The 16367-nt window shown below is 41.4% G+C and overlaps 1 protein-coding gene across 2 annotated transcripts in view; it reads left to right on the top strand.

Moving 5' to 3' along the window:
* dph6 (diphthamine biosynthesis 6) overlaps positions 1-16367 on the top strand; it is a 73714-nt gene that overhangs the window by 52752 nt on the left and 4595 nt on the right. Inside the window, exons 13-14 of one of the 2 annotated variants that reach the window (XM_017475930.3) lie at positions 6428-6673; positions 12918-13314. In XM_017475930.3, coding sequence (XP_017331419.1) covers positions 6428-6673; positions 12918-13314 — 643 coding nt within the window. Of the gene's footprint in view, positions 1-6427; positions 6674-12917; positions 13315-16367 lie in introns of those variants that run through there. The other variant, XR_008396978.1, reaches the window with a different exon arrangement.

The following is a 16367-nucleotide window of genomic DNA, read 5'->3' as shown; positions in this document are numbered from 1 at the left end:
TTAACTTTGCCGTTTAAAAGCTCCAGTAAATCAACACAGCTAAAGACCCACCTCTTCTATGAACACCTAACCAACTCATAATAAAAAAATAATAATAAAAAAAAAAAAAATGCACTTACACCTCTACTCTGCACTTTGCTTCTTCTGGAATTCAATTAATAGATCTTGTATGGTAGCACTTCTTGTATTGTTCTCTGCTTGATATCGCTTTGCTTGTATCTTTCTCATTTGTAAGTCGCTTTGGATAAAAGCGTCTGCTAAGTGAATAAACGTAATGTATTTATTCACTAACACAGTCAGTTTGTTTACATGGACAACAATAATCTGATAGTAACCCGATTAAGACGGTACTCTGATTAAGAAACTAGCATGTAAACAAGCGATTATTGATGACCTTAAACCGATTAAAGTCATACTCGAAGTAAACACAAATCAAATTAAGACGTGGAGTATTCCTGCTTTAGACGAATTATCGACGTGCATTACAGACATGCATTACAGTGGGAGTTTTCACTGCATTTTGCGACAGGACACGTACACACACGGCAGCGCTCGACCGTTTGACGGCAAACAAGAGAGCACGGCTGCGTCCCAAACCACGTACTTACCTGCTATATAGTATAGAGATACATGTATTTCAGCTACTATATAGACGGTAAGTACACGGTTTTGGACGCAGCCCACGGCTTCAAGCAGTCGTCTATTTGCACGTACAGCATGACTAATAATTAACCACACTTGCAGCTTTCGTAAAATTAAAAATAAAAACTCCCAAAACTGTATACGGTACCATAACGAAGACGAACTGTATGTCGATACGTGGAATTCTGGTGGGACGTCGGGCGGTGTGGCGTAGGGACGTAATGACGTGTGCCGTTAATCGATCGATGTTCTATAACATGTAAAACAGGAACATGAAAGGAATATTCTAAAAGTGACTCATGTAAACACCTTAATCACAATATTATCCTATTCAGAATTAGGTCAATAATTAGGTTATTGCTGTCCATGTAAACGTAGTCAGTGTAACACAATGACACTGTATCTGTATCTGTTAAGCACTTATCTGTATTCTTATTTAAACCCGATGTGGGCGTGACTAAAGCCGGAAAGTTTTAGGAATCAGATTTGAGCCCTACCACCTGGAAAACCCTAGAGGTATAGTAGAAATACCAACATTGTCATCATGGAGTATGAAGTCTGGCTCAGACAGTTCCTCAACCTGTTATTTTTGATTGTACCTGCCAGTGATATTTTCTATTAATATGCAGTTTAAACCACTGCAAATATGACCAGGCGGTTACTAAAGATGCTGTAAATGCCTCACGTACTGTAGCACTGCCGGTTTCCGTTAACGAATGAATGAATGGACGTGGTCTTTGTTTGTACATGCAGCTTCATATCGGACACCTATTTTTGTTGCGTTCCGCAGGATCCCTGTCCCGATGCACAGCTCTAGTCTCAACCAGATGCCATGTGAACATTTGTGCCACGCTACAGTGCACACCCTTGTTTTATCTGCATTTCTATCAGTTTACAAAACATTATCCGTTCAATCCGAGATATGTATTCATATTCGGTTACATCCCTAATACACACCATGCTCCCTCTGCAGTATCACATGGTTTGGAGTGGTCAGTCAGCATGCACATGGTTTTATGCCCCTGTTGCTTGGGTTTAATTATGCATGAGGTTTCAGTGGCAAAATGAAACCATTAGCATATCTTACAGTGCACTGATGTGTTTTTTCCTCACCATGCCCTTGGCTTGAGAGAGTAAGTTGACTGATCATCAATAGCAGGTCACTTTAGCCAGTATGGTCCAGGCTGTTGTCTGCCAGAAATAACACGCTCAGCGAAATCTTTAAGGTCACCTCCGTTGCCTTTTCACATGCCGCAAACACAAATATGTAAAGTTGTCGTGCCTCTGAGATTTCAGGAGCCAACAATTAAAATGCTCCGAGTGTGTTGGAGTGCTGGGAGATGTCATGCGAGGCCTGGGTGCAGCCTCGGAGAGAACATTTACATATGTGTTACTGCCTGCTTCCCGACAGAGACCTTGGAGCCGCCTGACCTTTTGACATGTCATTGGCGTTATGAGAAGTGATAGTGTTCAAGCCAAGGAATAAAGGTCGATAAAGCATGAAGCCAAACCACCCATTTGATTAATGCTAAAGAGGCCAGCACTGCACAAGGATAGAGAATTACTCTCAAGCACGGGGTGAAATATTGCTTTTGCTTCACTGAGTTGCTTGATGTGTTTGCAACTATAAATAGTGTCGCTATTGTAAATACACAAACCGTCAGTTAAGTGCGCAAACTTTCAGACTCGGGAGAAAATGGTACTAGCCAATGCAGCCTGATTACTTTAGTGCTTAGAGCTTCAACTACTTAAATCCTTCCCGTTCTTTCAGCACCATGTGGTCCAAAGCATCAGAAGTTGATGGTTTTGAAAACCACCTGTGGTTATAGAACGTTAAATGAAATATGCAATTGTTTGACCCCTATGAATATTAACAGCCTCCCCGTGCTCTATTAAAAATGCATGGGCCGTTGTGACTGCTGATCAGGTTTTGGACGCCAATGCAAATTGGACTGTCTTTCTTGTCAACGGCGAAGATGAATAATGTAGTTGTGTTGTATATCCAGCGACACACCATTGGCAGTCAATTAACAAGTTTGATTGGTGTGTGAACTCATTCTTTTGAACTGTTAATTTTATGTAAATAGTATTCCCGCTTGTTCTCGCGCTCTTTCTCATTTGCAGGTTTGCCCTAAAAAGCCGTGCCCCGCCCGCTCAGACCGGAGTAACCTGAGCTAGGCCCTTAATAATTGATCATTACACACCTGCCTGCAAACCTATGGGAGGGTTTATTGTTTTTTGAACAGTCGAGAAGTCTTGCTCTAGCCTCCTTTTGATATTCAAATCAACAACTAACAGCCTTTTTTTCCTTTTTTTTTTTTTAAATATGATGCTGTGAATTCTTTTGAACGCTTGTTCTGCTGAGAGCTCCTCGCCGCATGTCCAACTTGATCCAGCACTCCGTGCCATCTGATTCCGCTTGATGGCTCATAAATAGAATGCCAATGACGATTTGTTTCTGATGTATCTGTGACGTGCGGCTAGGTTACGCCGGTGTAGATCTATTGCTCTCGCGCTTTCGCCAAATAATGCTCGCAGGTAAATGATCCGATGATTGATCCTGCCGCTCATAAGCAGTGCTGCACCCACTCCACCACCACCACCCTTCCTCCCCATCTCCAGCATTGCCTCGGTAATTTGGAGCAGCAGAGGCAGATGCTGAAGATTCATCAAAGTTGACAGGTGAACCCAGGAGCTAGGAATCTTGGGAAACCCATTTCATTCTATGGAAATTGATGTGACTATTTCCCCCCTCTGGCACAGCACTTTTTTTTGTTGTTGATCTGTTGTTTTCAAATTAGATTTCCACCTTTGATTTTATTTTATTACATGCACACACTTGTTAACTGTAGAAATTTCGACAGACAGCTGAAAGGTTGTTACATTTGACGTTATGCTTGACTTTAAATATATATATAATATATATTTTTTTTTTTTCTTAGACTTTTCACTATCAGAGGAATGTTTTGTTTATTATTTAACACATTGTATCCTGAACCATATTTAGGGGGTGTCTAAGCCTTTACTGAAACAGAATCCATGGACTTAACCTAGTAATCTGGTTTGGAAATGCCATGCCCATGCGCATATGCTAATCGGCTAAAGACCTCGTTTCGTGAGATGCTTCAATTGATTTGGTCTTCTATGATCCCTTCAGAGGTCACCATTCTCCTCGCACTCCCACACGCTGATAAATACTTTCCCCAAGCTCCAATTAACACCATGTCACCTACAGCTATTTGCCCTGACCGTTATGCTCAGGCCTGAGTTTCATTCGTTCATCCTATACATCTCTCAGGGCCTGACCTCTCCACTGCTCTTGCATAGCTGATAGCATTGATTGCATGGATTTTTACAGCCAGGATTACTGATCCATGGAACTTCCTTCGTCAAAGTTTCTCTTGGCTTCTCAGCTAATTATCGTGCTTCTAATTGCGTCTATCAAGTGTACACACACAGATAGGCAGATGTTTTGATGGTGTGAAACGTGAATTATTGGTGTTAAAGTAGCATTCAGGGTGTGACGTGGTAATTGATGATGTACTGTTCCAACACACCGTTTTACCAATGAGTTGTATTGTTGTATTTTTTTTTAACCTTTTTTTATCATCCATGTTGAATTTGTTCAGATGTGGTTAGAAAGCAACTGGTTTAGTTAGATGGCATATAAGGTGTTTTCATACCTGGCTTGTTTGGAGCGTTTGGTTCAGAACATGGTGCGTTTTCTCCTTTGGTTCGGTTCGTGAAGACATATATGAACACGGCAGTCGCGCTCGGATCTGCACCAAAACACTTGGTCCAAGATCACCTGAATGAGGCGAACTCAGCCCGATGCCAAATGAACCCTGGAGCGGTTCACTTGTGGTGAGAAAGCAATCCGACCCAACGGAAAAACGAACCATCCTGTATAGCAATGCATGATGGAAACTGTGTTAAGTAAAAAGTGTGTGTTTGTTTTGCTAACGTGAATCGCGGATTAACTTTGACCAAAAACTTGGTAAAATGCCTCGTTCAAATTTTGTCTGACGAACATATTTCTGAACAACTTTCAAAACTGCATAAAAACATAGAGTCAACTCAATTTCATTTAAATCTTTCAACGCTTTACTGGCGCTTTAGTACAGCTCGAGCAGCGCAACAACAACAAAAAAATTAGACTTGACCCAGAAACTCCCGCTTCACTGCTGCTCACTTCCGCTGTCAAATTTTAGCAGTGCAGAGCTTACAGAGCTTACAAACTGCAGTTTTGTCATCATTCCACACGAGAGACATCATCTTTACACACAGCATGCAATCAGTGTGTTTTCCTTCCCTCTTTTGATTGACAGGATATAATCGGCCCTGATCATCGGATGTTTATAAACTAATCTGCCGAGTTGTAGTACGTAGTAAGGACGCCATCTTGATGCATGACCGCCATGGGCGGAACCCCGGGAACATAAACGAAACCGGGAATATAAACAGGCACACTCTTACCAATAAGAAGACAGTTTACTCACACGCGACTTGCATAAAGACAGTTTGGTATGCTTTGAAATGCCCTCTTGTGAAACCGAACCGAGCCACAATGCAACATTGTAACAATTTCAGTTTCAGAACCAAGCACAGATTTAGCCGTATTTAGCTATAATGTTTAAAGGTTCTTCACCATTCATATATAACCTGCTTCCTGAATAACAATACTTCAGATCAGAGAGTCTGTGACCTTGGTTAAACCAAAAGCGTGCTTTAAAAAGAATTTTAAGGTCAAGTAAGCATTGTTGTCATTATTTATGCTAGGAATGAAACACAGATGGGGCGTGCTGTTTTTATATATATATATATATATATATATATATATATATATAAAATGTGTGTGTGTGTTTTTGTTGTTTTTTCGATTAGAAAAAAATCAGTGAGGTATGGAGGGTTTTTGTTTGTTTGTTTGGGGTTTTTTTTTTTTTTTCAATAAAAGTACAACCTAAAGTGTTTCATTCATCTTATACTGCAGTAATTGCAGGATTTTACATCAACCAATTTTCTGTTAGCAGCTTTAAGCAGTTGTTCTCTCACCAGCCATTTTTTCCTGTCACTTGAAGTTAATGAGACAAAATGCAGCTTGTCATGTTACCAAGAATCTGCGAGGTTCACCCTTCTGAAAACGTGCAGCTTTACAGCTGCCTGTTTTGAAAGCACTGGCATTGGAGACTCCTTTCAAAACCGTTAAATAAATGTCTCCTTACAGAAAACGTCACCATATTACCAATTATACATTCTTTGAAATCCGTTTTTGATGAGGCACTGCCATACAAGGATCGCTGTAAACATCTACGTGCAGGTTGTTACTATCGAAAAGATCACGTAGTCGATTGATCACATTAATATCAACCTTGCAGGATGTTAACTACTGTTAGAGCTGTGACGTTACAGAACCTGAATCGATGCCTTCTGACCGATTAGAGTTGAGAATTCAGCAGCACTGTGGAATAATACAGAATTGTGACATTTGAGAGGATTATAAATGTACAAACTCTGATCATTTTTGTTATCATTATTCAACACAAGAATACTCAAAACACAGTAAAATAACAGTGCAAAATGTACGTGAATATAATAGTTGGTACTTATATTTTCATGAAACTAGTACTAAGCCTCCGACAGGTCTGTGTTGTTTTGCTTTAAATATTGGTTTCTTGTTCGCTGTGTAGATGTTGTGTTGTCTGTGAATAGACATTCTGTATGTCTGCATAAAGACTAGCTGATTTTGCTGATGGTGTGTGTGTGTGTGTGTGTGTGTGTGTTGTAGGTGGATGAAGCCGTGTTCTGTGCAGGTCAGATCGCTCTGGTCCCCTGCACCATGCAGCTGCTGAGAGCGGGTCCACGCCCACAGGCCCAGCTGTGCTACAGCCACATGGAGAAAGTCCTGCGTGCCATGAGTGCCAGTCTCACGTTGGGACACACACTGCAGGCACACTGCTACGTCACAGACCATACACACATACCAGCTGTCAGAAAGGTGTGGCACGATAAGATACAGGACAGTCATGAGCAGGTGAGCAACATCAGCCGTGTGTGTGTGCCACTGTTAACGTTCTTACTGATCTGTTCACCTAATGCAGTCGTTCTAATGAGTGATGAAACACACCTTTCATTTGAACGTATTGTTCATTGGTGTTGAATAATATTTATTAATAAAATCCTTCATGGGTGTGGTTTTGGCTTGACTTGAATATGAACCAACACCTTCATTAACATGTTTGTGGGTGTTTACCAAGTTCAGGAACTGAGGCGGAAATACAACTTCCAGTATTTACACCCAAGTTCAGCCAGTTCTCCACGTTTATGAACGTGCTATACTTGTAGTTTTGCTCATTTATCTGGACTTCTTTTGAGTTGTAGGTTGAATAAACATTAGTCAAATGGTGGTGTATTTTAAACAAACATCAATTAATACATGTGTTAACTTTCCATGTTAACATTGCTTATCAAATTCAAGTGGCTTTATTGTCATTTCAACCATCTACAGCTGGTACAGTACATGGTGAAATGAAACACCGTTCCTCCAGGACCACAGTGCTACATAAAACGACACACTGACCACATGAGATGACACAGAACTGAACATTTCAAAGATCTAAATGGTTTAACATGGTTTGTTCATGTTAACTAATGCAGTAAATAATGTTAGTTTAGAGAATCATTAGCAGATTTATTCATTATGTATAGTGGTGAAGTTGTCTTTGGCTGTGATGGTAGTGCGTTTAGGGACCAATAATTAGAAATGTTGTGATTGGTCAGACAGTAAAATGGGAACCTTGTGATTTGATGCACAAGAATCAGTACAAGCTATCTAACATTAAGCAGGTTTCGTTAAGTTGTGCTGTATAACCATCATTTTTGTTTATATATCAGAGAAGATCAGGATTAAAGTGTAACTGATAGTGCAGGTGTAGAACTCTGTATCTTCTACACCCACCAGTTTATATAGGTACACTTTGTAGGTAATTACTGACTGTAGCCTACCATTTGCTACTCGGTTGACTTCTACCATATAAGGGACCACCACAGAGCCACCACTGCCCAGATGTTATTTGATTGGTGGACCTTTTTCAGCATGCTATGGCAGTGTGTGTAATGTATAAGTGAGTGTATAAAGCACAGCAGCATTTAATGGGATGTTCAAACAGTGACATAGGTGTACCTAATAAACTGGCAACCACATCATATTTTAAATCAGAATTGTTTAAACCTTCACACACTTTATCGTTGGGGGGGAAAGGTTGGGTATATCTCTCTGATGGAATTTACCATCCGTCTGTGCCACCCCGCCGACAAAGGAGGCAGAAGTTGCTCATATTTACCAGAATGAGCGCTCATGAAAAGTTGATGCTGTGGGAAATGCTGACGTCTTTGATAATACAGAGCCTGGCTCCAAGACAGATGTCTTCCTTAGAGCCTGCGTAATCCCCAGTCCCTATTTTGGAGCGTCGCTGAAACCTCAGAGCAGCTTATCTCCCCCCCCCCTTGCTCCTTCTGCGATCCCCACCTCCACATGGCTAATAAAGGCTGCAGGCTCTTGCTCTCGGCTGCTCCTCCTCCAGTAATCAGTGGAGCTAAAGGGAGCAGGAAAGAGAGCTTTAAATAAAGGATGCACTGTCACCACGTTTAGCCCTCTCTTGGCCTCCATGCTGACCTCAGCGCACAAGTTTGAAATGATGACAGGCCTGAGCGCTGAGGGGAAAGAGGCACGTCCCGTCAGGTCACTCACTGTAATAGAGGAGTGACAGTATGAGAGTTTGAATTAGGGAGACATCAAGTGTTCAGTCAGCCACCTGTCTGCTGTTTAGCCATTCTCTATTCGATTCTCTTGGGGTAGAAATGATCATTAATTCCAAAATAGCATGACACTTGAGATACAGTGGGTAAAGTGTTTGTTCCATTGCCAGCAGTGAAGGGTTAACTTGGAGGTGTGAAATGCCTGTGTGTACTTAGCAAGTGTTAAGGGTGCAAGTTCAACAAAAATGTATGGTGGTTTGGGAAAACCCATCAGTGTTGCTATTGATAAATTCTGGAAAAGATTAGATGTTTTTTTTTTAATTGGACCAAAATGGAGTTTTTCTTCCCGCAATGACACATCTACTTTAAGAAAACCTAAACATATTTTTTTCCCCCAAAATGACACGGAAATATTTTTATTTAGGCTACTTTCTAATCTTGCCCTGGTTATTTGTCTGCAAAGACCGCACTGGTTAAGAAGCCAGTTTAACAAAAAGTGCAAAAAAAAAAAAGTGCAGTCAGTCTGTCTAAAGATGTCTAAAACCTTGCTAGCTATGTGTGATTTCCTCACGCAGTGGACTCTCAAATTGTCCATGATGCTCTTGCTTCCCAAAACAGTGAAAAGCACTTACACGCAAAGTTTTCAAAGGTTTAAATGCCCTAAAATGTTCAACAGAACAGTATCGAATGAATCGGTGGTTATTTCCTTACCGATGTTAGCCATCCCTGCTGAAAAAGCACAATAGAAACCATCACAGAAATCCGAACGGTTTTCACTACAAATACCATTACAAACAATCAGATAACCATTAAAAAGATTATTACCAGTATTGGTTCTTAATGGTATCCACTAGACATAACATACCACTAAGGCTGCGTCTGAATATCCCTACTACCCTACTATACAGTAGGTGAAAAATAGTACGCCAAAGGAGTAGTATGTCCAAGTTGTCTGTATTCACAAAACAGTAGGCGAGAAATACCTGTATAGTGTACTGCTTCTGCTGAGATTCTGCAGTATGGAAGCAATGCACACCGCGCTGTTAAATAAGGCAGTGGGACTGGCGTGGAAGAGCTCTCAAAATCAAAAATGACGGAAGGCAGTGTGTCAGCTGTTTTTAAGTTGTAGGTCACATGACCGTGCCAACATGGTGGATGTAATACGGATGAATACGGATTGTATTCATTCTACACGCATATAGTGATCAGTACGTACCGTATCAACGGCCGAGCGACAGGTACCGGCTCGAATGCAGTAGGTACCGTCACAGTGTGCGATTTCGGACGCAGTTCAATAGAAGGCAACAAATTTCCAGTAGAGACCCACAGAAACCATTACAATTCCGATTATAACCATTAAAACCATTACACATTCAGTGAGTGCTTCTACTGTTTTTTAGCAGGGCTGATCAGTGTACAATAATCAGTTGAGTGACGAGACGATGATGAGGCTTGTGTTTAAGTGCCGTGATGGTGATGAGACTGAGTTGGATGATCAAAGTTTTTAATGTCAGTGTTCGAGTATTTCAGTTGAATTTGAATAAAGTCTTTAAAAGAGATTTTTTTTTCTTTCTTTTGGGGTAACCAGATTTTAAACTGCTATAGCTTTACTAGTGATTTGAAATATGTGCAAGTAAACCACCAAATTCAGTTCTGAAATCCCGTAGTTTTCAGAATTATATCTAGAAGTAAATATGACCATATATATTTGGTAAGCAACAAGCATTATGTACACTCATTAACCAAACTGAATTCAAGCACAGTGAATCAGCCAGTGTTTCATCCAGTAAAATACTAGAATTATATCATGCTAACAAAAAAAAATGTGTGGCTATCACAAGAACTTTTCCCCCCGTTTTCATTCTACCCTTTTGATTTATTATTTTTTAAAGACGTGCTTCAATAATGACACCGTTACTCACTGAAATCACACCTTTTCTAATGCTCAGTGTTTTTGTTTCAATACCATCATTCAGGCATAACCGATCATTACTGCGCTGCGACTGGTTCGGATTGATCACTAACAATTGTTTACATGCCAGGTGTCCTGTCTTATTTGTTTGGATGGGTAAGCACAAAAGAGATGTTTTACTTCTGTTCTAAAATTCAATGCACTCATGTGACACTATCGAGTCTATTTCTTTGCGAGGATTGAGCGCCCAGCGTTTATCACATTCACCCCCAGTGCAGTTTACGGTGCTCCGAGTGATCCAGGTGGAAGAGTCTTTAATAGGAACATGACAACGTTCTCTGCTATTCAGCTCAGACAGCCGTGTAGTTGCGGTGCGTTCATAATTTCTCTAATCAGGTGGATGAGGAAGCTCACAGGGTTAATTGGGAGCACAGTGAAGTTGATCTGTGTGTGTGTGTGTGTGTGTGTGTGTGTGTGTGTGTGTGTGTGTTTGAGAGAGAAATAATATTTATGGATTGCAGTGCTGAGGTTTGTGTGTGAATAGGATATGTACAGATGAATGTTTTTATGTGATATGAACAGAACTTGTAGATGTGGAAGATATCTAAAAGCTTTGCTATACATATTATATAAATATTAGTTTATGGATTTAAGGGCACAAACAAAATATTTTTCAAATGCAAATCGAAGAGAGGGATGGTTTCAGCTCTTGTGTTGGCTTTTGTTTGTTTGTTTCTGTTTTGTTTTGTTTTTTTCCCCATGGGTCTACTACTTGGAATTGTTTTCATGTTCTTTTACAAGGCTTATTCACTACCGAGACAGCAGCTCAGTTTTAAGCAAGTGACCAGCGCCGAGTGAGCGGGAGGGAATATTATACAAACTGCAGCTAGTGAGTCCACTCGACGAAGGCCTCCCGCTGGGCAGGAAATGTAGGGGAACTGCCTAAGCATCCAGTCCCCATCAGTTCCCTGCTGTTCAACGGCTTTACACCAATTCCTTATGATGGTGTTTATTGTTCCACTCGCACGCCTCTCCTTCCGCCGCTCAGTTTCAAACACACTTCACGCTCGGGAGCAAAGAGAGCACGAGAGAACGCATACGAGACGAAGCAATGGGGGAAAACAAACACAAACCCAAAAGGGCCACTCTAATCACACTATGTAAAGTCCTGAAAACGATCACGCACGCTAAAGGAAGAAATCCAGAGAGAGTAAACAACCGTGAGAGGAAAGCTGTAATGAACTAATAGAGAGAGTACATTAAAGAGGCCCCTGCATTCATGTCGTCCTTGAGCTCTTTTTTATTTTTATTTTATTGGATTAATCTAATAAACGTTTTCTCATCAAGCGCAAGTGTTAGGCGGCCAAGCACTTTCACATGTGGTCTAAAAAACAAAACAAAAAAAGCAGTGCTCCTGTCTAAGAGAGAGGTGGCGAGGGAAAATAATAAAATAAAGAACAGGCGAGGGAACGTGGAGCGATGATTTAACAGCCTGAGACAAGTCAGAGTCTGAAAGTTTCGAGTGTTTGAAGGTAGTGACCTGTGAGGGCGTAGCTGGTGGAGGATGCATAGTGAGGGCCTGAGGGCTGGCCTTTAAGCCTGGATGAACAAGGCCTCACTCGAACATCTAACGCCTCTCTCCACCCTCAGCCCTCCCATCTCCACTCAACGACTATTGACAAGTGCCGAGCTCGGCCCTTCCAGCCAGTCACGTAAAGCCAGGCAGTCACCTAACATTTATCAACACACAAACAATACATATACACCATCACAGCGCTAAGAGCCAGCGCGTCATCCAAGTTAACCAAAACACCTCAACCAGTCGCTCCATCTCTCTCACACACACATACATTTGAGCACACTCGCACGTGCTCACGCGCTTCTATTTTTGATTTGTTGTCATGCACTCAGAGTGATTCGTTGGTGATTTGCTGCTGATACACAATTAGGCCTTTGCTAAAGTTTAATCTCGAGATAAGTGCTGCATTCATGCAGACCGTGGATTGGATCATATTGGGGGGGGAGGCGGGGTATCTGAAATGATTGCAAAATGCCGCTTTTGCTCCTGTCAAAGACTTTTCTCTCAGGTTTTTGAGTGAATTTCAAAATAAAGTGTATGTAACCCATCATTATTGGGCACTCACAGAGTGGGGTGTAAGTGGATGAAAATTGATCCAGCAAATTGAAAAGGGGGTTATGTGTTTTTGCCCTATCGACCCCAGGCGAAATGACTGTTTTATAAAACGCTCATTTCTCCCCCATTAGCAGATGAGGCCGCCGCGGTGTTATTTGAGAGGTACATTGTAGCATGCGCAGGCAGAAGATGTTTCGGAGGCAATAATGGCCTGCACCCAGACGAGTGAAAGGAGATTTTAACTCTACAGATTACAACATTTAAAGCCATCACGGCAGGTTTCTAATGGAGGTGTATGGTGAGGTGGTGTAAAAGGGCCCATGCATGTCTAGAATGTTTTGTTGAAAATGGCCCGTCGGGAGAAGATTTTCTGTATGGCTGCTTAAGAAAACAGGCGAGCATATTTCAGCATCCAATGGTATGATTGACATATTGATTGTATGTCTTATACACTCTGTGTATGTTGTGTTGCAGGAGGTATGCTGTGGAGTAGAGGAGATTCAATGCCCCCCTCTGGTTGTTTCCGTGATGCCCTCTTTGCCCAGAGGAGCAGCAGTGGAACTTCATGTCATTGCTGTGCAGGACGAGCCTGCAGAGAGGACCTCCTGTCAGATGTCCTCTGAGATCCCAGGAGGCACTGTCCACTGGCAGGTGCTGCAGTCCAGTAACCGCCATTACGCCACTCTGTCCCTGACTGTGTCCCTGCATGAGTCATGCACCACACCAGAGTGCATGGGCACAGAGTGCATCCTGGGGGCAGTGTGCACCTCCTTCCAGCAAGCTCTAAAGAACATGGAGGAGACTCTGTCTCCTTTATGTACCAGAGTCTTCTACAAGGACAGCAATAAGTTAGCCGCTGAGCTCTCTGCAGGTAAGCGTACTCACTCTATATTTAAATCACAATTTTTAATGAGAAATATTCAGCCAAATTAGGATAGCATATACTTTTCAAGGTAGAACATTTTCTTTCACATTGTGCACATCGTGATACAAACAAATGAATCAATATGTGACTGCTCCTTGGTCACATTGAAGCATATTCATAGCTGAGTTACAGAATCATAAAATTCCAGACACATGATTATATTATGACCTCACTTTAGTGTTGAGGTTGCATTACTGTTGTTGTGTGCATTTACTGTTGGTGCGCGATATAAATAAATAGAAAAACCTGATGTGCTGGATCAAGCGCTATCTTATAAGCTGCTGAATAACAGGGGGCATATTAAAGTGAAGCAAATACACAGTGAACACAAATAAAATACATTTAAATGTAAATTGTACAGTTATACAGTTGTGCAATGTTACGTCTACGGTCTTATGTTAAAACAACCCACATTTTGTTTCTGCCTTTCATCGTCTTCCGTTCAAGAGAAATCCAGGATGTTTCTTTAGAATAAATGTTTTCTCGCCTCCCAGAAGTGCTCGTGTTCCCTAGAAAAGAGCTACAGTGACATTCATCGGTTTGGGTACAGTTGTTGTATTCTCTTTGAAACAATCCATATGTGTTTTGGACGTAAACTGATGCTGAGATTTTATTATCACTTTCAGGTCTCACTGTAACTTATTCTTGTGGGAAACAAAATTATAGTCACAGATGATGACTAGAAATAAGAACAGGCTTATCTGATTGTGTAAACTACATCGTACTTTTATCCCCAGGATGTATGTGAGTGTGGTGTTGTTATATAACAAGCTGCTTATAGCTGGAAGGCATGCATTCACTGGCCACTTTAATAGGAAGACGTGTGTAACTGAAGCTCTTTCTCTGATTGATTTTATGCATTGCTTTGCTGCCATATGATCAGCTGATTGGATGATGGCTGGTGTTCCTGTTAAAGTGGCTGGTGAGCGTATGTTACTTTGGATAAAGACACAGATTTTACTAAACACGTTCTGTTTCGCAAACTCATTCAGAAGTGGGGGACCTCCTCAACCACCACTAGTGTGTAGCATCCACCTGGATTATGCGACGGCAGCCATAGTGCTCCAGAACGCCCACCGCACACCAGCTATTTGTGGAGAGGAGAGAGTGTTGTAGTCAATTCAAAGATGGGGAATATTAGGGGTCATGATAGAGAAGGGCCAGTGGGGGGAATTTCTCCAGGACACCGGGGTTATACCCCTACTCATTTTTACGATAAGTGTCCTGGGATTTTTAATGACCCACAGAGAGTCAGGACCTCAGTTCAAGGTCTCATCCGAAAGACAGTGCTGTTTTTACAGTATATTGTGTCATTACATGGCACTGGGTTTAGGTTTATTCGCTTTCTTTAGACGTAGGTAAGTCAAGATGATCTTGCAGATGTTCACCACTCATTCCGTACAAATGGTGAAATATCTTCAAGATTATACAAGTTGAGTCACCTTGACTTTTGGGTGCACTGTTGGACAATTAAATGACCTGAGTGACTGAAAAGCTTTTGAGGGTTTGAGGGTTGAATTTTCATTGGCAGTGACCTTCATCATCCTGTTTATACATGACATTGCACTCTAGTATATGTATGAATGCATCTATTAACCTGTCATTGAAGTGGAATCTGTTCTCTTGCCATGGCAGACACTCGTGCCCTATAAGAGTGCCACAGGCCTGCTTCACGGGTCAGAGCTCCTGCTTTAAAAATCCCGAGTGGGTAAATAAACGTGTGTTTTAACCACTGATGCCAGATGTAAGGCTTTATGTGATGTATCAGAACTATGCTAGTAACCATAGTGGACTTGAACATTGGTAACAGGATACTAATTTCATGATTACAAGTCATAAAGCATGTTGTCATTATGTCTGTAATACATTTCATAACTTTTGTATGGTTTTACAGACCAGATGCAGACCCAGCTAAGTATTTTAGCAGACTGAGTACTGAGTAGAGCCAATAAGCATATGAAGGGGAAAAAAACTGGCTGTGAACCAGCTTGGCATCTGCTTATTCAATTGTGTGCATTTACGGTATATGAATTATTTAGGTGAAGGTAACTCATCAGAGACTAGCTACAGGGCTAGAGCCATTAGGTCAGGAGAGAATTTTCACTGCGTTTTTAAATTTTATTTACCCTCTTTGGTCTGATTGGTCTACATGACTTGTGTTTTGTTTTTTTTTGTTTTTTTTTGTTTTTTTAAGTTGACCATTAAAACAGAATGGACAAAGAAGCATGTGTTTATTCTCTCCATGTCAAACTTAAAACAGATGTGTCTAATGTGTGACAGGAAGCACTCGTATGAAACCGAACATAATCACCACTTAGAATTTTACTTATTCATAGCCATTAACAATTCATTAATGGTTAAGAATTAAAAGGTAACTGTTGTCATCATTTATTTATGCTAGGTGCTTATCTGGACCTTTGTAAGCTAAAAATTTGATGCAACTGTTTGGTTATTTTTGAGAGATGGCTGTAGTGCTTAGCGGTTAGCTCGCTTGCCTCACATCTCCAGGGTTGGGGGTTCGATTCCCACCTCAGCCCTGTGTGCATGGAGCTTGCATGGTCTCTCCGTACATCCAGATAATCTGGCTTCCTCCCCCAGTCCAAAGACGTGCACTGTAGGCTGATCGGTATCTCTAAATGTGTCCGTAGTGTACGACTGTGTGTGCTTTTGTGCCTTGCGATGGGGTTACACCCCGTCCAGGCTGTCCCCTACCCTGTCCCCTGGGATAGTCTCCAGGCTCCTCACGACCCTATGTTAGATAAGCGGTACAGAAAAACGGTACATTTTAAAATTAGGTCGGTCGTTTAAATTTCATTCATAATACTCGGAAAGACTTGAAAGACAAAAACACACACCCTTATACATATCACACCTTGCTGTTCATTACCCGCCCCTTGTTTGAGCTGCTGTTCAGCTCTCAGAGGCAGTTCTGATGAAGTATCACAAGCAACTCATTGAAAATCTTCTATTCTGTTTAAGCACCTACTTTAACTTCGCTC

Source organism: Ictalurus punctatus, chromosome 9 (assembly GCF_001660625.3).
Source record: "Ictalurus punctatus breed USDA103 chromosome 9, Coco_2.0, whole genome shotgun sequence".
NCBI classification, from domain to species: Eukaryota; Metazoa; Chordata; class Actinopteri; order Siluriformes; family Ictaluridae; genus Ictalurus; species Ictalurus punctatus.
This window is presented reverse-complemented; position numbering and strand designations above follow the sequence as displayed.